Consider the following 26207-nt stretch of genomic DNA (forward strand, 5'->3'; position numbering starts at 1 on the left):
TTAGATTGCTTCCTATCGTAATGAATTATCACTAATGTGAAATACATTGTGATGTTGATCTTTTTATTAAGCCAATATCTTTTAAAGCTAAAGACATAGCAAGTTGTACAGGAAGTTAACTGTGTGTCTATTTATTGAGCTTGATTTACTCCACTGAGCTTTTAATATCGTCAGATAAAATAAGAAGATCAAACAAATTTCCTGCCTAAGAGGGAAAGTGAACTGCGTATTAACTTTTTCATGCTACCAGTGAGACTTCTTGTAACTCAACCAATAGAATAACTGCATTGCAGAGGAATGAATCTTAGAAATTAGACTTGCAGAAAAGCTGCAGTCATTAGCTATAGCTTCTTTCAGAACATATAGACTTACTCCATGACTCTGAGTTGTTGGTATGCCTGTTTTACTGACTTTATTCCCATCTGAGTTCGTGATAGAAGTAGGTTTTCAAAGCTGTTGTAAACTGAGGTCTCTTTTTGCCTACTCTTTTAAAAAACAAGTAGTAGACCTTATCTTACATCTACTATGAAATTCCCTAATTTGCTCTGTTCATATGTTGAGTTACATTCCCTGAATGCTGTTAAATTGTAGTTTATCAGTTTGCAGTGACAGCTCTCTCAAACGCTATCATACTTTGTAAGCTAGATTTGATAGCTTTGAGCAGACTGAGCAGACTATCTAACACGGAGAGAAATTCTGGAGAATCAGTGGAACCACGTGCAGGAACCATTATATGATGTGCATGTCATGTATGAACAAAAATATATAGGATTAGTTTTAAATTATTTTCATGCCAAACCATCTCAAACATTTTTCTTCCTGTCATCATTTTTCATAGGGGTCATTTCATACATTCTGTCTGTAAGGGTAAGCAAATTTTCAATTTGCTTACAGTCACATACTTTTATGAGTTAAAGCCCTGATCCTGTAAACTCTTAAGCATATGCTTAATTTTACCTAATGGCACAATCTCTTCTGTACTGGATTATTGCTTAAAAGCATTTATAAGATTAGGGCTTTAATTGGCTTTCAGGAAATCTTTTTACCCTCCTCCAAATACTTCAAGAAGTGCTTTTACTGAGCAAGCTATGCCTGCAAGACTACAAAGGAAACCCAAAATAAAAACAGAAATATCTGCACATTTCTCTAAGAAAGCTAATTTCCTCCATTTCAATTTTAAGTGGAAGAAAGAAGGAAGAAGAAAAGTCATAGCAGCACCTGTTACACTGCCTGTTAAACCCATTAGCAGGGCAAAATGTGGTACGAACATAGTCATCAGCAGAGTTAACAGGAGAAGTGAGCCTCTTACACCCAGAGCAAGTAGTGGAGATCTGTAACCGGGATGGTTGCCTCTAGAAATACAAGCATACGCAATTTCTGTGGCTGCAAAAAATGGCAGTGGATAAGAAAGAAGCGCCTTAGTTAAGAGACACAAATTCACTAGGGTCTGCAGAAATGATGGCAGGTTGTCACTAATAATTTCCTTTGTCTCTTCACCCCAGGTCAAGAATGCAGTCAGTGCAAAGGCTGATTTCAAGACACAAGCAAAAAAATGAGTCCAATTCAGCATACATCTAAATTCCCCTGGGTTTTTCATGTTACCTTCAAGTGTTGGAAGAAATATTTGTGAAGTATAACTAAAAATGATCACACCCACAGAGACCAAGAAGTCCTCAAACTCGATGGAGAGTCTGAATTTTTCCCAGGACCACTGATGTATTTGTGTCAGACAGTAAGTCATCACTACAAGGATGATAATAAAATGAACCAAGGAGCAAAGCTGACTGAGTTTGGAAACAATTTTGAGAGTCTTGATAAATACGCACGGCAGCAATGTAACAAATGCAATTACAGACCAAGTTTTCTCAGTCACTGGTACATATGGGAAACTATGTGAAAGCAAGTTCCCACTAAAAACCAGATACAAAATACATGTCATGATCAGTTCCATCATTTGGGTCACATTGACAACTATACCACCTAGTTTGGGGAATAGCTTTTTGCAGCAGGCTTTAGCAATGTCTTCATATGTGTCTCTCACTCTTATGAGCTGCCCATCTTCATTTTCTTCGTATAGGCAAGCGATTAGGATTTTGCCTGTATAACAGCATAACACTGCAGCCAAGATAATAAGAAACAGGCCACTGTATCCACTGTGGAGAAGAGCATATGGCAGTCCTAGAACAAAAATTCCCTAAAGAGGAAAAAGAGAAAGAAAAGATAGCACAAAATCCCTGAGGCAAAATGTTTACTAGAAGTCACACTCCCAAACCTGCCCTCCATTAAGCATTATTTCCACCTAACTGCATGGTGGAAGCACTGCTATGTTCAGCTGTCTAAGTGAATAACAATCATGAGAAATGTGTTTATTTGTGATAAATGAAGTTATCAGCAAGAATAACTGCTCCTACTGACACACAGGTAATGATAAGCTAAGAAAGAGAAAATGTGAGCGACTGATAGAGTCAGGTTCCTAGTTAATATTTAACGCTGATGGGATTAGAAACACATTTTAGAGGGTTCACAGGCAGTTATTCAGTCAACATGCATATTAATGAAATAGGTTCAGTAACAATAAAACTAAGCAACTGAAGCATCATCTCTTTCAGTTTCTTTCAAATCAAAGATAGCACTGCAGGTAGATCCAATAATGACAATTCTCTTCAGCCTAAAACTTGTGGAGGGTCACTGTTAACATAGGCTGGAAAGAAAATGGCATTAGAGTGACATCAGCTTTTGGTTGTGTTTCCTCTGTGTCTTCTGTATAGCTCAAGTAAATTTTGCTCCTGTTAAGTGCATTATTAAAGTAATTGTTCTCACAGCTGAGATTCTAGAATGCATGAACTTATTAGGTGCTTAAAAAAGTATATGAAATACATAGATATACTTTTCTCTAAACTGTTTCTGAAAGGAACAGAATTATATTTGTTTTATCCAATAAAAAGAGCATTTTAGTTTCACAGAACACTGTGTACTTCTTTCTCTTTTTTTTTCTCTTCTATCTCTATATTTAAGGACAAATGACACTTTTACTGTGGTTTAATTTACATTAGCACAAAACCAACAAAACTCTTGAACGATAGCTATTCGTAAAAAGATCCAGTTTAGGAAAAGAAGCTTCAGTGACATTTCTCTTTTTATGTTACCAAGTTGAAATTAAACAGTACACATTAGTGAGACTCTGGTCGGGAGCTTTTTGTTCTTGATGGCTGAAGGAAAGTAAGAGGGAAAGCAAAATACAGATAACTAGCTTTACAGAAATTTTTACTTTATTATTTCTTATGGCATTGATGGCATGAGGAAATATGAGTATTCATGTATTCTATTTGCTCTTCTGGTCTAATAGAAAGATTTGATTTGGATCAATCCCATCTTAACTCTATTTCTGACCAAACCTTAGCAACCCCATTCTGCTCTGCAAAACATGTGAATCCCCAACAGATTTAGGCCTGCTCAGAGAAGGCAGGCAGCTTCACTGTGTTGTTCTTGTGACCCTGCTTTGTGCCACTTGATGATTCAAAAACAGTAAGATCTTCCTCAAGTGCTAAATTCCACTGAGGTATTACCCAGGGAAGATGCACATGACAAATTTTCAAATGAAGTCTTTACTATTGCACAGTAACCATCAGTGCCTTTCCTAACATTACCCAGTTAAAAGCCAGATACCTAGTCTAAACTGCTAGTCAAGGCTTCCTTTGTAATAAACGGAAATAACCTTCAAAGAGCAGCTCATCTTCCCTAGTATGAAATGGCTGAAGTTTGTTAAGATAAATCCCATCCTATGGACTTACCTTTAGACAGAGGAGGAGTTCTGTTGTGTACAATTACTTTTCGTGACAGTGCTTATAGGCTCATAGCCTCAAGTTTTAGTGTCCATGAAAAATGTATTCTGTATTTTACACGCAGGGCATGATTCTTCCACCATCCCTGAGAGGAGCGACTGGCTCTTCCCCTGTCATTTCCTGAGCGGGTGGTGGTGCCGATTGGTTTCAGGAGCCAAAGCAGAGAAGGCGCGTTTAGGGGCCTGAATCTTATTTTCAGACTTATCCACCTGCAATCCTGGACATGAGGCCATGCAGTGACATGTGTTTTAGACACTCTTCTGTCTTTGGCTTGCATTTTATACATAGCACGCTGCCTTCTGTGAAACCCAGCACAGAGCTCAGCTCTCCTGTAGATCATCAGGAAGGCAAGCGCCTGTCTCAGCTTCAAAACATCTGTACTGAATCTGGCATCCCACTGCGCAGTGATAAAAGCACTCTGAGGTCAAGGGTTCTGAAGAGGGACAATTTTTCAAACACTAAAATTATAATCAATATGTGAAAGGTATTCTCCTTATCTTCCTGCCACAAAGTAACAGTCCTTGTAAGGCAGATTGTGGGACAAGCATCAGACAGAAGAGGAAGATCAGAAGGCTTAATTAGAACAGTATTTCTCTCTAAATTAATGAGAAAATTAGAGTGCCCATCGTATCTACCAGTGGCATTGTCTATCTTCTCAGGCTTCACTCTAGATACAGATATCTTCAACATTCAGCTGAATTAAAGCTGAAAGAATTATGTTGAATAAACGTCTTAGTATTATCTCCCTTAAAAAGGTCTATGCTTGTGTGTACTGTAACAGAAGTACATCAGTTATCATTACCGATATAATAATCAAGTTACTGACTACATACCTTTCCGTTCTTTTTTTTTTAAATGACTTCATTTACAGCAATGTTTTTGTATAAGCCGCAGGTGCATTCAGGAGCTGCAACATTCTGTTGTGTGGTTTATGATACTTCGGTCACCCAAATCTCCCTTCAGTCACCAAATCTCCCTATCCCTATTGCTTAGCAATTAAATTAGCATTTCTTTTCTATATGGATTTCTTTGAAGTGTTCAAAATTCTACCATTTCTGCCATCTAGAAACCTACTTTCTTAAAAAGGCTATACATATACTCAGGAATTCCAGACCCTGGGGACAAGAGAGGAAGGCTGGAGAAAGGAAGACTCTCCCTTGGTGGAGGAGGATCGGGTTAGAGATCTTTTGTCCAAACTTGACATCCATAAATCCATGGGCCCCCGATGGGATGCACCCACGAGTGCTGAGGGAGCTGGCGGATGTTATCGCTAGGCCACTCTCCATCATCTTGGAAAGGTCCTGGAGATCAGGAGAGGTGCCTGAGGACTGGAAGAAAGCCAGTGTCACCCCGGTCTTCCAAAAGGGCAAGAAGGAGGAGCCAGGGAACTCCAGGCCTGTCAGCCTCACCTCCATCCCTGGAAAGGTGATGGAACAGCTCCTCCTGGAGGTCCTCACTAAGCATCTGGAGGACAAGAAGGTGATCAGGAGTAGTCAGCATGGATTTATAAGGGGAACACCGTACTTAACCAACCTGAGAGCCTTCTCTGATGGAATGACTGGCTCGGTAGATGAGGATGTGGATGTTGTCTACCTGGACTTCAGCAAGGCTTTTGACACTGTCTCCCATCACATCCTCCTAGGGAAGCTCAGGAAGTGTGAGCTAGATGAGTGGACGGTGAGGTGGACTGAGAACTGGCTGGATGGCCGAGCTCAGAGGGTTGTGGTGAATGGCGCAGAGTCGAGTTGGAGGCCTGTGGCTAGTGGTGTCCCCCAGGGGTCAGTCCTGGGTCCAGTCTTGTTCAATGTATTCCTCCATGACCTGGAGGAAGGGACAGAGTGCATCCTCAGCAAGTTTGCTGATGATACAGAACTGGGGGGAGAGGCTGACACCCCAGAAGACTGTGCTGCCATTCAGAGGGAGCTGGAGAGGCTGGAGAGGTGGGCGGAGAGGAACCTCCTGAAGTTCAGCAAAGGCAAGTGCAGGGTCCTGCACCTGGGGAGGAACAACTCCATGCAGCAGTCCAGGCTGGGGGTTGACCTGCTGGAAAGTAGCTCTGCAGAGAAGGACCTGGGAATGCTGGTGGACAACAAGTTAAGCATGAGGCAGCAGTGTGCCCTTGTGGCCAGGAAGGCCAGTGGGATCCTGGGTTGCATGAGGCAGAGTGTTGCCAGCAGGTGGAGGGAGGTGATCCTGCCCCTCTCCTCAGCCCTGGGGAGGCCTCACCTGCAGTACTGTGTCCCCAGTCCAAGAGAGACATGGCACTGCTGGAGAGAATCCAGCGGAGGGCTACCAAGATGATGAGGGGGTTGGAGCACCTCTCCTATGAAGAAAGTCTGCAAGAGCTGGGCCTGTTCAGCCTGGAGAAGAGAAGATTGAGAGGGGATCTCATCAATGTGTACAAGTATCTGAAGGGGGAGTGTCAAGAGGATGAGGCCAGCCTCTTTTCCGTGGTGCCCAGCAAGAGAACAAGAGACAATGGGCCCAAACTGAACCACAGGCAGTTCCATCTGAGCATGGAGAAAAACTTCTGGACTGTGAGGGTGCCTGAGCACTGGACCAGGTTGCCCGGAGAGGTAGTGGAGTCTCCTTCCCTGGAGATATTCAAAACCCGCCTGGATGTGATCCTGGGCAATATGCTCTAGAGGTCCCTGCTTGAGCAGGGAGGTTGGACTAGATGATCTCCAGAGGTCCCTTCCAACCTAAATGATTCTGTGAATCTGTGAATTCTGTGAATATATCTGGCTGTATCCAGACTGCAGGTAGCACATGCGTAACAGCAGCTTTAGATATCATGCCATTTTTAATCATGACTTTCACTCAATGGCTCAAGTTAGGTACTTGACTAAAGAACAAAATATGCTTTCTTTCCTATGAAAACAATCCTTGGAGAACATTTATATAACAGATTGAATTAAAAAGCATCATAAATAAACCAGATTTATGAAAAAATCAGTAGGATAAAAACCACAGAACCATCTTCCGTATTAACATATGAACAATGATGTTTTCTCAGTTCCCGCAGTTTGTGGCAGGCTTATCTCCTTTGTTCCATATTCATAGCATTATTATTTTGACCCCTGACCCCTAACCTGCGTTTGGGTTTCTGCTGTCCCAAAGGGTGACTGATAATTAAACCGGCAGGTAAGCATGAGCACAGGCCTTACCCACACAACAGCTTCTCCCCTGCTGAATTTAGTCCATTAATGTTGATATGACTAGCCTCTTCCCAGACCAAAGTATAAGTCTTTCAGAGATGTTGTCACTTTTGATAGCCATTTACAGTCCTCCTCACAGCTGTCTGCCTTTCCTTGCTTAATTGTTAGTTTAATCAGACCATGACATAACTCTAATCTCTATCATCTCCTTGCAGTTTGTTTATATCAAATGATTTCCATATAGTTCCTGACTCAGACCACAGGATGATGAACAGGTTTTTTTTTTTTTGCATTTTCTGAACTCAGACTTTATTAAACAGAACAGTTTAAGCATTATCTAGTCTTTCCTAAAATTATCCATCAGTGATTGCCAATTTCAAATCACATAGGAGTTTAGAGGTTAGAACTGAAAGCTTAAAGTGAACCTTTCTACCAAAGCCATTCCCCTGATGTTTCTGACATCTCCTTTTTCCTAGAGTTTGTGAACAATAGCTGGTGAGATTTGTATAAGGGACTTACTGTTTCTGTTTCCTTCAGCTTTGAGCTAATAATGGAAAACAAACATTGTTAACATAACTGGTTTTGCAGCTTTTTTGATTCAGAGCATGGTTAGTAGAGAGAAATGGCAGAACTCTGAGCCTGCCCATGTGGTATGCAGTGTTTATGCTGCAAAATGACAGTGCTCTTGCTGGCTTGTCAGCGGTTTTTTTTTTCATAAAAAGAAAAAAAATTGGTTTCAGGTAGCAGCTCATTGCCAGCTTTCTACAAAAGACACAAAAAACATTAGTGGTGGCCATGAGAGCCGAAAGAACGCAAAATCCTTTGTCAGACCTCCAAAGCCATCTCAGATTTAATCTTCTATTCTTACCTCTCCAAAAGCAATGCTTTCTGCTAGGAGCATTTCCCGCACATCATCAAGTTTAAATAGCTTAGCTTCAAAGAAGCAAATATCTTTAGTAAGCATTTATTTTACTGTCAATGTCATACAGCAGCACAGAAGGTGAGCCATGTTCCCTGATTTAAAGCTGCTTAGTGACCTTACAACACTGCTTAGAGCAACTTATCTATGGAAAATTCCTCCTCCATAAAGAAATGCTTCCATGGTGTAGTGTTGCTGAAAGTGGCTTTTGTGCCCCTCTCCTGAGGAGTGAGTGTAAAGAGAAGGTAGCTGGAGTGTGTCAGCATTTCACTGATTCTTCGCTGCTGGGGCAGGGATATAGGTAATGCCTATAGCGCATGTTTGGTCCAGTGGGCCCCAGCACTTCCTCTTAGTGAGTCTTCTGACTCTCTAATCTTGTGCCCAAATTATGACACAGACAGCTATAGTTGTGAGGCAGCAATGAAAAACGAGGGGCAAAAGGAATAGTTTCTCAAACTGCCTCCCAGCTGTTAGTTTTGGCATCTTGTCTGGGAGGTGTGCCTGTTTGAGTGGGTTTCTTTTCACTCTGTTCTAGTGCAAAGTCAAGCAGGTTAGCTCTAAGTGGGCTGTTTAAAGGTGACCTGTTTACAAAATTGAATAGCACAGAGAAGGAGCACTCATGCAGCTGGGTACAGAGGAGAAGTGGTTTTTGAAGCAGTCCTCTAGCACGGCTCAACTTGAGTGGCTGCGCTATTTCCCAGCGCTCCATCCTCCCTTCTTAACGGTGGCCCCAAGCTCACCCAGTGGCTGAGCCTTCTCTGACCCTTCTCTGCCAGAAGGACTGCAAGACACGGGGATTTTCACCTTATGTTGAGGATGCAGCAGAGTGGGGTCACCAGCGTACATTGCCGATGATACACACACTTGGTGGAGGGCCACCTCAAATATGCAGAGTGGACACAGGCAACAGGGCCCAGAAAGAAGAAACCCCGGAGGGCTGAACTGGTGCCAGAGTGCTGGATCCCGATCACCTTTCTCACCATCTGTAATTACTCCACCTGAAAGATTCATTTAAGTCCATTTTCCCAACTAGGTATTTCATTCCCCACATGAACCTGGGTTAGGCATGGAACCTATATAGGAAAAATTCCTCCCTGAATTTTCTTGGAAGAACAGGGAGATAAATTTGAGAACTCTGCTTTTCAATACACTTTCACAAAATGCTGAATTATGTTGTTTAGCATTTGCTGTCATTTAGCATATATTATTTTCCAGAACTGATACAAGCATATGTTGCTGTGGTATTTATATGAAGGTACAACTTTATTAGAACCAGATCTAGGTTCATAAATATAGTAACTAACTCCCTTAATCTAATGCCATTATAACAGAGCTACTTGCTTGCTACCTTGCAGAGGTTCATATTCTCGTCTCTTTCTCATCCACCACTGTGATTAACAGTGATTTTGTATCTATTTCCAGATCTCTGTTGATAATATTGAATAATACTGGACAAAATACCATTTATCCTACTAGATATCCTACTAACCCTACCAGAAACTCCTTTCTTTGACACTGAATACTCATTAACAGTTACTTTGGGGGCATCTGTCATTTATGGAGTTTTTAATCCATTTAAGACGTATTTTATTGTTGCACTAATTTTTAAATCAGAATGTTGTATATTAATGTGTCAAAATTCCTTTTAAAAGTCTAAATATCTTAGTTATCTTTCACTGCCTATATTACAATCTCATCAAAGAATTATATCAAGTGTGCTTAATAAGGACTCTAAGGACTCTTTCTACAAAACCATAACGATTGACGTTAATTATATTGCTACCTTTTCACTCTGTATCAATTAAATCCCATATTAACAATGACATTATTTTGCTTAGAATTGTTGACAAGTTTAACTACTCTGAATTTAACTGGCTTTTAAAATGTTGAAATGAGATCCACAATCTTCCGAAACTTCCAAAATGTAATAGCAATTGAAAAAGGATATTATCAGGCCAGATATATCTTTAACGATCCTTGGTCTCCCAAATGCAAGCTTTCCATGCATTCTGCTTTCAAAACGCTAATGAGATACGTTTTAACCTCCTTGTTAGATACTAACTGTAGACATCTAACAGCTAATTGGCCAAGTCTAAACTAGTCGTCTAAACTTCCTCTATAGACTATAAGAAAAAATACCCTCCACTTATGACTCAGACTTACGTTAAGATAGATGGTTAGCCAGGTATATACATTTTACTGTCCTCTGTTTTCCTATAATGAATATAATTAGATCCACTGATCTCTTCTTCTTTATTCAGCATAATGAGGCTCAAAATAGAATTACCTTACGCTAGGTTCAATACCTTTTGTGTTAGATAATTATCATCTATCATTTTTAGAACCTTTAATGATTTTTTACTACAGACTGCATACAACCTCCAGCATAGGTCTTCAAGACTGCAGTCTCCAAGAACAATACAATTTGTCTCTACACAATAGCTCTAACGTAGGTAATCATCCCTTTAAAGTAGGGTGCCACCCTCACTTCTTTTACCTACTCTCTTTTTGTAAATGTTTTATCTAATTATTTTCAAATTCCAGTCACATAAATCATCCAACCATGTGTCTGCAGTAACAATTATATCCAATTTCTTCTCATCAGTGAGAACTTCTAGTTTCTCTGTAGCTAGCTACCATGACTCCTGGTGCTTGTCTATAGACACTCGGAAAATAATTCATCTGCTTGTCCTTTCACTTTGGTTTGTTCATAGCTCATCTGATTTTGAATTTGAAAGTACTATAGGCAGTTCTGTGGAAAACTTCAAATATTGTCCGTGGCCTGTATGACCTTAGTGGCAGATCCATCTCCTTTAATGTCAGTGAAAAGTCTTACTTTAACTTCAAGGATGGTTGAATTAGGCTCCAACAATCTTATTTTTCCTGATTTTTCTTATTCTTTCTCTCTGCCAATGTTACTCTATTTTTTGCTGCAGGGAGGAAAGTGACTAAGGTATTTATTCTGTGATTAATGCCTGCAATCTCTTATACACTGAGAGAAACTTCGGAAGTGTTGATCTGTCAGTCCCTCAGGTCCTGTAAACAGATACAGACTGTGATAAGGCAGATAGATAGACTGCTCAGGAGATGCTGTGATAAAACAAGTGAGTGAAGGAAGTTGCCCAGTCTGAATGGTAAAATGTATGTGTCCATTTGGCCAACAAAGAAGTCACTGATTTTGTTCCTCTGTTAGTGGCCAGATTATTCTAAAGAATCTCCTAAAGATTAAGTGAGGGAATGGAGGAAAGCAAGTGTCTCAGCAAAACAGGAACTGCTGCTACTGAGTGTGACAGTTGATCCCCATTGGTTTTGCTGTTAGTTTAAATATTTGTCCTCAATCTGAAATAATATGCTCAGTGTTTAATGCAGCATGATTTAATGGAAATTGTTAATTTGCATAAATTCATAGTTGTCTGTAAGAATGCACTGAATCACACAAAGCAAATCTCCCAAGCAAATTATCCTTTAAGAAAATATATTATTTCCCTTGGTCCCAAAGGAGAAAGCAGGCTTAGCTAAAAGAATGAGGGGCTTTTATTAAGTGTTATGTAGAGGAGAGGAAAAAGAGGTGAAAGAATTAAGCAAGTCAAATCTGAAAAAAACATCATTTTTGACAGTTAGCTGTGGCCAGCGGTGCTGACTAGCTGGCTGCTTACCTAATTCTCACTTCATAGCTCAGCACTGATTCTCAGGTAGGCAAGTACTCGAATCACCCAGTAGAGTGACATGGGAGTAGGTTTCCATGAAAAAGTGGCCCAAAGAGCTTAAAGGGAGGGAGATAGGGGACTGTGGCAGACTCTGGAAACGAGAGCTTTGGGAGCCAAATAACTTTCTGTGAGAGTGCACTGACATAACAAAAAAATGGGAGAACCCATTTGGCTTGCTAGGAGTTTTTCTTGAAGGCTCTCCATATGAGGGAGGCTGCACATCTCAAAAAGCAAGGCTGAAAAAAAGATTCTGCAGAGAGCTTTGCCCTGGAATAAATCTTAACTGAATCTGAGAGATAAAAAGGAAGCTAAGTTATAGCTGAGGAAGCTATAGGAAGCTAAAGGAAGCTGAGTTATATCTCCTGGATTCAAAATAAAGGGTGACTGAATAATTCCCTGGTTGTTATTATCCTCTTCTTTTCTCACACAGACCAAGCCACCAATTCCATGTGGACTCTTAGTCAACTATTAGGACTCCTCTAGCTGGGCATATAAAAAGGAAACGTCTTCTTACAGTATTGTCAGGTGACAATATAGTTAATAATCTGAATGAAAGACTAAATACTCTTTCTATTAAAGTAAATAAATAGTGGTATACTATTATTTTTTCCGTCTGTGAACCAGTAAACTGATATGGAGTGCTATAGCATACTGTCCTCGAATATGTGAGAGAAGATCCTGTCTTACAATTAGTCTGTATATAGACAGCAAATCTCTACTACTTTTACTCTCTCCAGCTTAATTAAACTTCCGTGGCACCCCTTGAGGGTTCTACCTTTACAGTAAAAGAAACTGCAACTGATTTTACTGGTGATACTCTATCATACGCAGATATAGATAAAGTTGAGGTTGCAAATGAATTCCCATAATGGAGGTGTCCCTCTCCCATAATGACATAAACGAACACAACAGTCTTAAAATCCAACAAAGTTGATTCATTCACCTAATTGCAAGTAGGCTAGACAAAAATTCCCCAATTAAGATACTCTATGTAAAGAAAAAAATAAAAGATCAGAAAAAAAAAGTAACTGAGTTTTTTGGCATCCTGAATAAAGTATGTAGCAAAATCAAAGTTATTAAATCTCTCCCTGTAGAAGTGACTAATTTTTAAATTTGTAATATTGTAATCCATTGTGAGGCCAGGCACAAGGCATATCAAATGTACACTGAAGACTCCTTTGTAAGGTCTCTAGATGTAACATATTTCAAATATTGTTACTTTAAGGCGGTCTTTCTCATTACACATGCACAGACTGTGACAGTGGTTCTTGACCTTTATTTGGCCCATGAATAAAAGTACTGTAGTTGTAAAGTAAGTCATTCCTCTCCTCTCCTCTCCTTCCTTCCTTCCTTCCTTCCTTCCTAGCTTCTTCTTTCTCTTTTTTTTCTTTCTTTCTTTCTACCTTTATTTATTTATTTATTTATTTATTTTGTTGGTCTGCAGCAACACTGGAAAGATTTGGAGGTAAGGTGCTGTTTGGAAATAACAGCTGTGGACCTCAGGTTTAACAAATTGGGGACTGATTATTCTTGACCATTGAAAAAGGTCTCAGGATTCTTTTTATATGGATAAAGATACAAACAATTCTTTCATTACTAAAAAGAAGTTAAATTTACAATTGCTGTAGAAGTTTTTCCATTTAAGAAAAGAGATATTTTAACTTGAGCAATTCTGAGAGTGTAGGGGAAATTTCTGAACTCTATAGTATTTCACTTTTTTTCAGACTTCTGTGTTGATAGCATTTGAGAAATTTTTTTTTAGAAATTTGAGAAATTTATTTTAAGATTGCATTTTGCTTTTCTTACCTTTTCCTAAATAACTTTTATTTTCTCATATTTAATTTTTAGGCAAAATCCTAGTTTATTTGAGGGTGCAAGTCCTAGAATTAGGGGAAAATCCAGGGAAAAGTGACTACCATTTTTAACTCTAGTCCCCCCAAAAATGATTGCCTGTTAGTGACCACGAATGGGATTCATCTCATTGAATTTTTGCTATCTAAAACACAGACATTTAATCAATGAATACACACAGTCACAGAAAAGACATGCATGACAAATTTACTTTGTTCCAATATACACTTAATTAGGAATGGGATTCCTAACTTTGTCTATCAAATACAGCAAAAAGTAAAGCTAATCTGCAATCTCTCAAGAAGATGGACAGACATAGGCATCGCCACAGGGACTGTTCATTCCAGTCATGCAGGACACATTTTTAGGAGCAGGGAATCTTTGTCAGAGGTGCCTATTTCTCTATCATCTATAAAGTGAGATGAATTCCTGTGTGAAGGCCACGGAAGATGAGACTGTGAGGTGGCTGGGGAGAGGAGAGGAAGAGCAGGACATCTATCCTGGGAACACTGCAAGGGGGCAGGTGAGGATGGGGGAAAAGGTGTTGCTAGATAAACTAAGGCATGCTAGAACATGGCTGGGAACTGTAGGAGGTAGCAACAAGAGAAAGAATAGGATGGGTAAGTAGCTGTGAGGAAAAATACCTGAATATGAGAAATATGTAACTGTAGGCAAAAAACAGGAGTCAGTAGGATGCTAGAGGGAAAGTATGAATTATGCAGCTGATTATCCATTCTGATTAGGAAAAGAAACCTTCAGGGATGGGATGGCAGCTCCTCACAATTTAGGAGATAGCAGAGAGTCTCTGAAATCCCATCCAAGCAGCAGAGGGAAGCCTACAGTTTTGTGCAGGTATTTTATTTTTAACTTCAGGTGACAACAACAAAAAAATACAAAAGGAAAAGAACTGAGAGCAGCTGGCTTCCCAGAAAAAGTGAAAAAAGTCAGCAGGCAAAAGCAAAAGCAAAAAGAGCAGGAGTGGAGAACTCATTTTAGACTCCAGATCCCAATTAAAGCTCAGAAGAATATTTTTAAGTCCCTTAAGGGAAAGTGGCTGGGGAGATGTCATTTCCAGTTGAAGATATCATGCAGACAGAGAGAGCTGTTTTAAAAAGTAGTGAGATAGAATAGACCTTAGTGCCAACTTGCAAATACAGCGCAGTTAGTAAAATGAGAGAATTAATCATTTCAGGAGAAAAAATAAAATAATATTCTTGCATCATATACTTCTTTTATCCATATTTACATTTCTTTGAGCTTCAGGGGAATTATTCATAACTTCTTAAATACCCAGATTTAATTTGAAATAACCAAAGTAGAGTGTTTTTTAAAACTAAAAAAAACCCTGAACTTATGAGGGAGGAAGCAGCCTGAACTAAACATGTTTCTGGAGGGGAAAACTGAGCAATAAAAAAACCTGTCATGAATGGAAATACCCATGTACTGTAAAAGCAAAGGTTGAAGTTACCACTGCTACTGATATCATAAAACCTCAGAAAATGCTTGCTCTAGGGACTTACGAAGCATAATCCGTTAGCTGTATGTTCGGTGCTGTTATTTGTCTCAATTCAGGAAATGGACTGAGAGAAAAATGAAACAGATAACAGAGTACATGTGTATGAGCTGAAGCAATGTTTCCTCACTTTGACTCATATGTTTACATTTTTGAGAAGTAAATATTAAATTTGAATTTTTTTTGTTTTGTTAGCTATTAAGTGAACACAGCATTGTACATATGGCAAAACTAGTGCCACTGGCCAAGAATACAGAGAAACATTTCTATCCAAGAAACATGGTGTGTGTGGGGAGAAGAGGGAGAATAGGTGGAAATGGAAGTCGATTTCTTCTGTTTAGCTTTAGGGGTAAAACATTTTATACAGCTCACTATGCTAAGATTAGGGTACAATTTATCATTTTCAGTATTGTGTGTAATCAGTGTTTAGGGCTTTTTATTTTCTCTAATAGCTCCATTTGCTCATTCAGACAGAGCTTGTGCCATTTCAGTGAATCTCCTGCTGTCAAGAATTACACACATTGAAGAAAACTGTAGATTAACCATCTATGGATTGTGCGGAAGAATCTTTATCATTTGGAAAGTTTGCTACAGAAACATTACTATTTCTATTACTAACTTTATCAGTGCATTTTAATCCTTTAGCTGACCTTCACTTTCAGCATTAAACACTTTCATACACACCTATAGGTATTGAGGTTGTCTTAGTTTTTATTCCTTGATGAACCTTAAGGGTCACCCTTCTTTGCTATAAGAAAATTAAGTAAGTCCCTGATGAAAATGTGCTAATGGAAGTGAAGGGATTTTATACAAAACAGGAAGGGACTACCTTCTGGGAAAATTCTTGACTTCCTTTTGCCTATCACTACGTTCTGGCAGCAAGTTTTCCTGCCATCTTGGGAGGAATGACTTATATGTCTAAATGCTGTTTATTAAGGCAAATAAATTCTTTGAGGTTACATATCTTACAAGTTTGAAGAATTCAGACAGCAAGAAGATTCTTAAGACAAATGATTTCCATCAGTGATAGCTGGTCACTGGTATGTGCTAGATACTCTAGAGATACACAAATGCACACACAATATCTCAGCCACTGAAGTCTGGTAAATAATTATAATAGGTGACTTGGGCTTTGTTTTGAAAGGTAACTGTCAAACATAATATCACAACAATAAAGTAAGCAGATATAATATCTAGCAGATATAGAAATCCAAAGCTGAGTAATAATAATGGTTTTAAAAAGCATGTGACCTGCCATGAATTAAAAAGGGAGAAATTATGCCATCTGTTTTCACTCAGCTTGTTAAAAACGCTCTTAGGGATTGATGAGACCAAAAAGCACGGTAGATTAGATTTAATTTTAGTGTAGAGGGAAAGTACATCAGCTCTTCCCTTCAACTGAGGGAGCCAGAGGTCCTTTTTCTGCAATAGGTCTTAGTACATTGGGGTCTCCTGGGGAATGAAGCGATGGTTGCTTCCGAGCAGCTGACAGTTACTTGATTCTGTTTGGTAACATTTACTTTTTCAAAGGGTGTCACTATTGCAACAATACAACACTTTTATCTTTGATATCACGATCCTGTCATTATGTTGCTTGACTGCCTAGAGTTTTAAGATGGGATGCCCTTTTAATGGCAGGATATTCTAAAGATTCTCTTATCACATTAACTTGCTGCATTATCTCATACCCAGTCCATACAAGGGTTTTCAATAGCAAAGAGAATCCATCCTATGTAGCAAAAAGGAGAGGAAGCAATTGGATCAAATGTCAAGCTGATTTGTCATAGACCACATATAAACAATCTGATTGTTTTGTGAAGAGTCTCTGTAAAATATAAAATGTTTTGAGACTTACTTTCAAAATTGTTTTCATTATTGGAGCGCCTAGAAGTGGCAATCCTTGATCAGAATCCTGTTGTATAGGGCACTGTGCAAGCAGAGTGCAAAAAGATGGTCTCTTCTCCACAGCATTTAAAATCTAAGGATAAGATCGTAGGAAACAGATACAGACAAACAAGGGAGTCATGGAAACCGTGTGTCAATACTGGAAATCGGGAATCGCTAGTATAGGCAACGATTTTAATGCATCTCATAACTGTGAAGTTTGCAGCACAAGTATGTTCATGAGAGGCTCAGGGGGCAGTAAGCAAGTATCTTCATATAACTTCACAGGAATGTTTGTGTTTGAATATTTAACAAATTGACAATGGTACTTGTCACGGGAAGAGCAGAGATCAGAGTCAGCATATGCAGAAAGGTAAATGGTAGATTATTAAAGACAAGATAAATAGCTTGTACTTGATAGGATGGACAAAGAGGTTCCTGCAAAGAGCTGTGAAGAAACAGTTGACAGATGGGATATGGACCTGCAGCAGCTTTCCAGGTGTATGTGCATGGGGCAAGCTTGCCAGGGCCAGGGAAGATGTGCTACTGTGACCCAGATGGGAAATTATTAGTGCTCAGATAAGAATTTCAGCCTTATGATAAATCAGACTGTGCATTAGTGAGGCTGTACACTAAAAAAAAGCGGAAGCTGGACATAATCTGAGTATGAGGACTTAGAAAGAGGCCTGAGTGAAAGGTGAAATGAGGTGACTGGCCTGAGTGACGGGAAGGACAAAGATATTCACAGACAGCAAGAAGGGTTGGGGTTGGCAGACCCTGGACAGGGGGGAGACGCTCTGCTTAACTGCACCTGCTGATTGCTGGAGAGACAGGCCAATATTTTAAGGGGGCAGGAGAGGGATCTGAACGAGCCGTTAACTTGAACTGGTCCAGTGAAACGCGCTCCGTCTTCAGCAGTGCTTCCTTCGTCACACACGGGCAGTGAGGGATGCAGTGCCGGCAGCGTCTCCAGCAGCCCCCTGAGCCTGCATCTGTGGCAGGTGACAGCCTCAGGGAGGAAGGCAGGAGGCAGACATGCAGGAGAGATTGCTTCCGTTCCTCGTGTGCACAGTTATGGACAGCAGCGTAGAGCAGAAGAAGCTGGTAGGGACCCTGTATACTAAGTTACATAGTACTTTTCCTTATGAAAAATTCTTGCAATTGAAAATGCAAAACAGAGTTGCGTGGGCAGTACGTGCTTATCGCTATCTACCTATCAACTCGAAAGCTTATTTAGGCACTAACTCCCCCAGAGTAGGCTATGTCCTCCACGGCTTGAAGCTTCTCCCAAAGATGGAAAGAAATAAAAGGAGGGAAATGGCCTGGGAGAATGCACAATGTGCAGGTTTTTGAAGTGTTACTCACACATACCATTTATTTGAAATAGGTCAAGGGGGAAATACAAACTGGCACATGCTTTATGCAAATACGTGTAAATGCTCATGTAAATCACACCTCTGGCACTTGGCAGGTTGTCTGTTAAGCAGTAGTAACACCATTGTTAGTAGGTGGCCTTTGAAGCCTGGCAGAGTTTATAGCTCTCTGGTGGTGGAGATGCGCTTTCACTTCATTCATGGAACTCTGTTTAAGCTGACCGAGATAAAAAGCCGTAGAAACACTGATTTTCCTGCTGGGGGCGGCGGGGGGAGGGGGGGGTTTGTTGGCAAGCTAAATTTAGCAACATGCCAAAGAAACTAAAACTTTCCAATTAAAACAAAGGTTCATACCAGTACTGGCTGGAAGCACAGTTACATGGAGAAGAGTTCAGCTGGTCTCTCCCAACTCATCCCCTGAACCAACACAAGGGTGCAGGAGCCCACTCCTTGCTCTGACAGCATCAAGCCTGTCAGGAGCTCCCTCTGCCCGTGGCAGGAAGGAGGGAAAGAGGGAGCAGGGGGAAAAGAACAGGAAGGAGCAAGCGAGAGCGCCTTAGTGCCAGGCCTCTGCAGCACAGAGTCCCCCTGCGCGTGTCCCTCAGGGAACTAGCGCTCTGGACTGTCGTCTCCTATCGCTCAGAAAGCAGCAGCCTGCCCCGTAAGCTGAAGATTCAAAAGGCTGCTTCATGTAGAAACTCTGGTTGTCCATAATCTAATTTTTGCTTTTGAAAATGTGATTAAAATATTCCTATTAAAAGACCATCTATGTGCATTCACAGGTCAAGCGGTTAAAACTTAGAAAGCTGTAGCTTTACCTTCGACCATGAAAGCCTTATTCATAGCCTTTACCAGTAAATGAGTTGGAAAGCTGGTAGAAAATCAAGGGGTTCAGACGCTCAGCTGTGTCTGTGCACTTTTCTTCTCTGTCCCTGAGTACATATTAAGTTGTAACAAAACTATCATTTTGCACTGAGATGTAGCAGTTACCGTTTAAGTACCAGCAAGAACAGTGTGCTTTACTACCGAATGCTTACTGCGAGTTCATTTGTCCTTTTATATGCACAAAATTGTACAAATTAATACAAGCTATTTCATACAGCAAGACTATATCCTCATGCCTCTAAATGCTCTAAAAGAATAATATTAATAGATTTTGCAGGCAAAAAGAATTATAAAGTTATATAAAATGTAAATAAACAATAAAAAGCCTCTGCTCACAGGAAACAGGCATATTCCTGTTGCAAATTCCATAAGATTTTCCTGACCAAACTGTGACAAAGTGAACATGAAGAGCTGGAAAAGCATACTATACTTTGCAATAACTTAGCTACTGTTCCTAAATTAATTATCTTCAAAATAATAGGGTGGCTCTAAAACATAGGGTGGCTCTAAAACATAGACACTGAAATATAAAGATTTCAGAAGTACTATTTAAGAGGAGTTTCAGTGAAAGTTGTTGGAAGTGATAGCTATTTGAGCTATTTAAAAAAAAAGTGTCAAATACCTTTTTGAAATTTAAGGTTATAAGTTGAGGTTCCCAATAGAATTACTAAGTTGTTTAAACACTGTAGTGCTTCTGGCTACTGTTATTGAAAGGATGTAATGTTAGACAGTTCGCCTTATGTAAGAATCAGTTAAAATACATATAAAGGTATCAGTTAAGAGTAAATATATAAAATATCTATCTATCTATAATAGATAATAATCAAGATAATCAAATCTAAGCCTAGGGTTGTAAGTTAAATTCCCTGTTTGTTGAGTATTATGGTTTAGAAGGCCTCCCCCTCTTCTGAAATCTATGATAATTCCCTTAAAATATATCAGTGCCATAAACTAGTTCTACATCATCACAGATAGCCAAACTCCTGAGGATGCTTATGGACAGGATGAAGTCACTCATGAAGGGGAGAGAGAGAGATCTTTTGTAACTCTCTTGCAACTAATTTATGAGGAAATGTAGTTTTGGCCTGTGGTAAAGGCTAGAATAATTTAAGGACTGTTTTAACTTCTAGAGCTTTTTAATAGGTCATTTTGACATCTAGAGGACTGCAAGAATCGCAGCACTTTGATTCATTACTTCTATAGCCCAGGTACTCGCTTCTGGGATGCTTGAAGAGCTAGTACGGTGTTTTCTAAACCAGTTGTCCATATGCTAGAGACTGTAGGTTGAGGGAACAATTGTGGAGTGCTTATGTTATACCACAGATCCTGCTTGCTGGTAAATCTAACACAGAGGAGCTATGGAAAACTGATCTGCCTCTCCTAACATTTCCATAATAGTTAGAGTATTATATGCTGATGTAAATCTATTCAACTCTCCCTCCATCTGTTCATCACTCGTACAATGTGACAAAGAACATAAAATACAGAATCTTCAATGTAATAACTTAAATCCCATGAGAATAATGCAAATATTTCTTCCTGAATCAAGGAACAATTTTAGACGAGCCATCTCTCTATGTGTAGGAGTCCTGGCTTTACAACATTTTTAGTGTTTGCAGCTGACCAAGAGAAAAGTTTATTGATCTAATGTGTTCTGTAATGAGGTTTATAGGAATGGCAGTTAGTTAATTCAAAATAGGTCCGCTGCACAGTGCGTATCTGTCAGACAAACAAACTTCTGTGAAGTAAATATAATTGCATTGTTGCAGTATCACATGTTTCTTATAAAAAGCTTTCGTGATAAAAAGTAGGGTTGGGAAAAGAGTGAATATGTGTTCTATGAGCAGCATTCTCTGTGCTTTATTCAATTGTGCATGAAACTGGAGACATCTACCACAGAGTCTAACCTGAAATAAAAGGTTATATGGAGTGGTGGCCTATGTCCAGAATTGTTTTTTCCCTAAAAAACCTGAAGAAAAATGCACAAGCATTAATTACAGAGTCTTCTTCCCCAAAGTACATTGTGTATTATATAATGGTGACATTCTATTGAAGGAAAAAGAGATTTGAGTTTAAATGGTGCTCACTAAGCTCTAAGCTTTTCGGGGCTCTCTGGTTTTGGCTATAATTGCAAACCTATGAAACATAAGTTTGGCCACTACTCCAGGTGTATTTCAGCTAAAATCAAATTAACTGGCATCTCTAAGTTTGTCACGTACTCCTACAGTCTTGTAATTTTACTCTGTGCTGTCCATTTTTGACCAGCTTTGTTTGGAAACTTGAATTACTTGCTGCTCCTGGGTTAGATATCAGCATCTGGTATCTCTCTTTAATTCTCAGTACCACCCCTTGATGAGAAATGCAGCTGTATGTTTCCCCCAGGCATCTATAATTTAGTGCAGGGTATGATTTTAACTTCAATGTATAATTCAAGCAAGTTACTGCTCTGGGCCTAGTACAGGATTGACCCTTCTTCTCAAATCTGGAAAATAAATACTTTAGATCAAGTACTGCAATTAAGATCTAAGGGGTTACTTAGTTAAACATGCCTAAATTATTTAAGGTTAAGGATGAGAAGATCTGTATTGTGGTGCATGTAATGACCTGATGGCAAAAACATTTAGCTTTCTAAATGCACAAACAGACACCTATTTATATTTAGAAAATGCTTAAGTACTGTGTCACTGAAGCTTAATGGAAGGTGTGGTTAGGCTCTTTAAAGAGCTGTTTACATGCCTGTCTTTACAGGCATGCCTGCTAATTCTGCTTTTCAGTGTCACTGTGCCTTCTGTTTAAGTTTCTGGGAGTTTTTGATAACTCAGTAAGCACACTATAGATTTAATCTTTATTAGGGAGACGAAGGCAGATAAACTCAGAGGAATCATGGAAAAAAAAATAAATATGAACCATTATAGAGTCTCAGGTGAATACTATGAAGTCACAGAAATGAAGCTGAGCAGGAATGGAACCCAACATGGAAATATATCTATATTAATATGTTAGAAACATATCTATACTGGTATATTTGAAAGAAATATATACCTTCCTTCATGGAAACAGTAAATATTGAACTGTTGAGACTTCAAAAACTATAATGTACAACATGCAGACTATAAATATAATAAGCATATTTACGATCACTACTGTAATCATTATTAACTTATTATTGTCACAAATTTTTATTTTTATAAATGATACTAATTGCATTACCATTATTCCTAGCAGCATTAGTAGCAGACAAGCATTCTGTTGTGTTATTCTGATCAGTGAAAAAGAAATGGCTTCTGCTGCAGGTAATTCTAATCTTTGTATAATCTAATCTCTGCAAAAGACAGGAGACAAAAGATGGCTACAGGCAGAAATAGAGAGACAAAGATGCGCAGCCTAGGAGTCCATTTTTTCAGGCTGCCGAGAGCAGCAACTTGCAGCAGCAAGGTTTTTTTTTTTTTTAATATTGAGGAAAAAAGAGTTTTAATTTGGGATGTGAAGGAAGACAATGAAGTATCTTTGCACCTAGTGGCTCATAGGAACTTGCACAACTAGGTAGTTACGATATGTTACCCTTAGGTAGTAGGGAAGAAAGAGAAAGACTGTTTCATCATAAGACTCTATGCAAAAGGGGCAAAGGAGTGGGATCGACATGCCAGAAACATTTGAAAATTTAAACTGGATACAAAATATAAAATTGATTCTCATACATTATGTTATCAGATGCATTGAATCAAACAATGCTTTGATACAACGTCATTTGTTACCAAAGGTACAGGAAAAAAGCTTCAGCTAATATAAACTGACAAGTCCATTGAATTCATAGCGTCTGTACAAGTATGAACGCATGGTGAATGCACATTGATATTGTTCATTTATATTACACTATATTTTAAAGAATATAAAAGCATCATAGTACTGAAAACACTTTAGAGATACCTGGTAAAGTGGCTGAGTTTTTTGCATGGTGAAACTTGTTTGTCTCCTTAGACCTGTGAGGAGTTAGACTCACTATGGTGAGGTTACAAGTTTGATGAGATGAACTTTATTTCATTTCTTACCAATAGATCTACTTGCTTTTCATATTCCTTTCTCTCTTTCTTGTTTTTTCTTCATTTTTGTGGCCTGGTACCCCTTCATGATACTGTAGACTGAGAGGCTTTTTTGCTTCAGCTTTCTCTTTTGTGGGCAAACAAACACTCTCCCCACCATTTGCCACAATCCTCCTCCATGTGGCTTGCAAATAGATTTTAGTCTCCTTTGGCTCTGCTGCAAAATGTTGTGCCATTAGCATTCAGCTGCTTTCTTCCTTGCAACCATTGCTTTGCACTAACTTTTCTATCCAGCACTACTGTACATGTTGTTGCAGAATTTGGGGCCAGCCTTTTGTATCTGTATACTACCAGATACAAACGAATACAACTTGCATTACTCTGTCAGATGATGCTGTTCATTTTCCCTTTTCAATTAACTCAGCCTTTTAGGCTCTTTGCTTACTTAAAGGTAGATTAACTGGAGACAGGTTTTTGTTTGCATGTACAGGGTTGGAATATGAAGCATGTTTCCCTGGAAACTTTAAATGTATGAAATAATAATTTACATAAACAATATATTCTTCAGTTGAAGCGGAAAACAAAATAAACCTGTCTACCTGTTTGTTTGAAAATATTTTCATTTAAAATACTCTAAAATACCCTTGTGTTTAATTTCAGGGACTAAAGTGTAATCTACTCTTAAAACAATTCTAGATTATGAAATAATTTCATTTGTAAATTAATTGTATTCTCTGGAAGAACTGTTTAGAACACTTCAGAATTCTGCTTAAACATTTGCCTCTGATTGCTATGCAAAACACTTCTGCCCTTTCCTCTGGGTAGGGTAAAAGCACCTGTCATTTCAGCGTAGATTGTCTTCACCAGTCAAGAACATATGGACTGTTTTAATCATTCTGTTCATAACTCTTTCTCGTCAGAGCTATTTATAGAAATTTCTTCTAACTCTTGCTTTTTACTAACATATGACCATACAATAGTCTCCCCTCTCTTCTTCTCTCCTGTCTTTCCTCTTCCGTTTCTTTTCTCTTCCCCCTCTTTCTGAAACCCAGATGCCCAGGTATTGGGAAGAATACATACATATGCACATATATTCGCATATATGCTCACACACACACACAATTTCAGAATGTTTCTATTAGAACATATCAGTTGTACTATTAAGTAAACGGCAGCTCCCTCATTTTGCCATCTTTAACCTGCCTTAGAAGCAAAATTCAATGAAATCGTAGCCTATTGTCTGCTATTTTAATGCTGCTTTCTACAATATTTGATCAGATGAGACTGAATAGCAGTACACAACACACAAAATGCTGAGAATTTTGTCTAAGAGTCTAGTTACTGTTCTGGCTGGATATTTTGGCTTGAATTTGTCCTGTTTTTAAATAGTCGGTTGTATGTTCGATAGTATCTTTACACTCTGTAACAGGTCTGTTTTTGAACTGGAAGCTATATTATTAATAATTAATAGCAATTGTACACATAAAGAGATTCAGGAATTTTTAGGCACTTTGATGTATGCAAAGCCATTATTACTTTTGTTTTCCAGTCAGGAAAACAATGGGTGAGAGAGAATGTGACTTGCAAAAAGGTCATACAGCAAATATTGACAAACGACTTCCAGAATGAAATCTCGGCTTCAGGGAAAGCAAAGCTAAAAGAGACTCACAGAGACCACAATGGGCTTCCATCCCAGATTTCTGTCCTGAATAAATGCTGCTGCTGAGGGAGATTGAAGACATTATATGTTACTAGAATGTAGTTTGGGTATTTTAGGACTGCATTCTTCTATTCACAGCTGAACGCATTGTGAATATGATATACTACTGTATCCTAAATGTTATTGCATTGGCTTTCATGTGGTGGTGCTCATGTCTGGAAATACAGCAGGGATACAAATATGTCCTTTTTTTATCCCTTGAGAACTGAGGGATGAACAGGATACACAAACAAATGTTCATCAGCATAAGCACAGACTTGTGTAACACTGGAAGGATTATTTTTCTATAATTAAAGTGCCATGTAAAGTGTTTAATAACAGTAACTGTGAGTATACATGTCTGTGGATACTGCTTTCTTCTCACTGTGTCAGACACAATGTTAGTGGTAATGATAGAATTATGTAATGAAATGAATCATGAAAAATGAGAAAAAGAATCTGAAATATTTAATGCTAAATTTAAGAATGCAGAAAAATACTCAGATTCCACATACAGAATGATGGGACTAAATGTTTTCAGTCTTTTCAATCTGACTACTTTCTCTAACCTTGGAAATTATTATTACACTTACTGTGCTTCATGTTCCAGTTCATATCTAATGTAACATGTCAGTAAATACGTATCTGACATCAGTCTAGCTCCTACTATGCTGTTTTTATTAAATGTTTATTTCACATTTATACGAACCTTCTCTATCACTGAATTCAAATATGCCTATTAAAGACAATTTCTACACTTCTGAAACAGATGCAATCACTACCTTTTCATTTTCATCCAGTTTAAATACTTTTGAAACTTTAGCTAACTTCTCTTTTTTTTCCCCTTTAGAACTGTTTTTTAGAGTGCAAGTCGAATGCAAAAAGGTTGAAATATTTTAGTAATACATTCATAGATACCTTTTAGAACATTGTGAAATGATAGTGTAGTTAAGTAAAATAAAGCAGGCTAAGTGATGACCAGGTGTTTTAAATACTGATTATAGCAACTGGGGAAGTAGAAGGTTACCTGAATGGCATTTGTTACATTCCATCCTGCTTCCCAACTAGTGAGCAGTTTGACCTGGGCATGTGGCAGGGCAGCCGGGGACTCGTACCCTGGATCCTGGTGGCAAACATCAAGCTCGAAGTCCGGTGGTCCATCAGGTCCCTGTCTCTCTTTGCTATGACTCCTGTTCAGTTCATCTCTTCTAGCAAAGTTCACGTTCTCTTCATCTGTGTCTAGGCAACTGTCCCATCTCACCAGCTTCAAAAACAGAGACTGTGTTTCCCTAAAGCAGCTGAAAATAAATGAAAAATGTTGCTTCACGTGAGCCAT

The 26207-nt window shown here is 38.9% G+C and overlaps 1 protein-coding gene across 1 annotated transcript; it reads right to left on the reverse strand.

Moving 5' to 3' along the window:
• Positions 1–1042: 1042 nt before the first annotated feature.
• Positions 1043–26207, reverse strand: LOC104153163 (vesicular inhibitory amino acid transporter). Its single transcript, XM_009688923.2, has 2 exons — positions 25899–26207; positions 1043–2194 (listed from the first exon to the last, which is right to left on the reverse strand). The coding sequence occupies exons 1-2, from the start codon at positions 26205–26207 to the stop codon at positions 1043–1045; spliced, it is 1461 nt and encodes a 486-aa protein (XP_009687218.2).

This window comes from Struthio camelus, chromosome 3, assembly GCF_040807025.1.
Source record: "Struthio camelus isolate bStrCam1 chromosome 3, bStrCam1.hap1, whole genome shotgun sequence".
NCBI classification, from domain to species: Eukaryota; Metazoa; Chordata; class Aves; order Struthioniformes; family Struthionidae; genus Struthio; species Struthio camelus.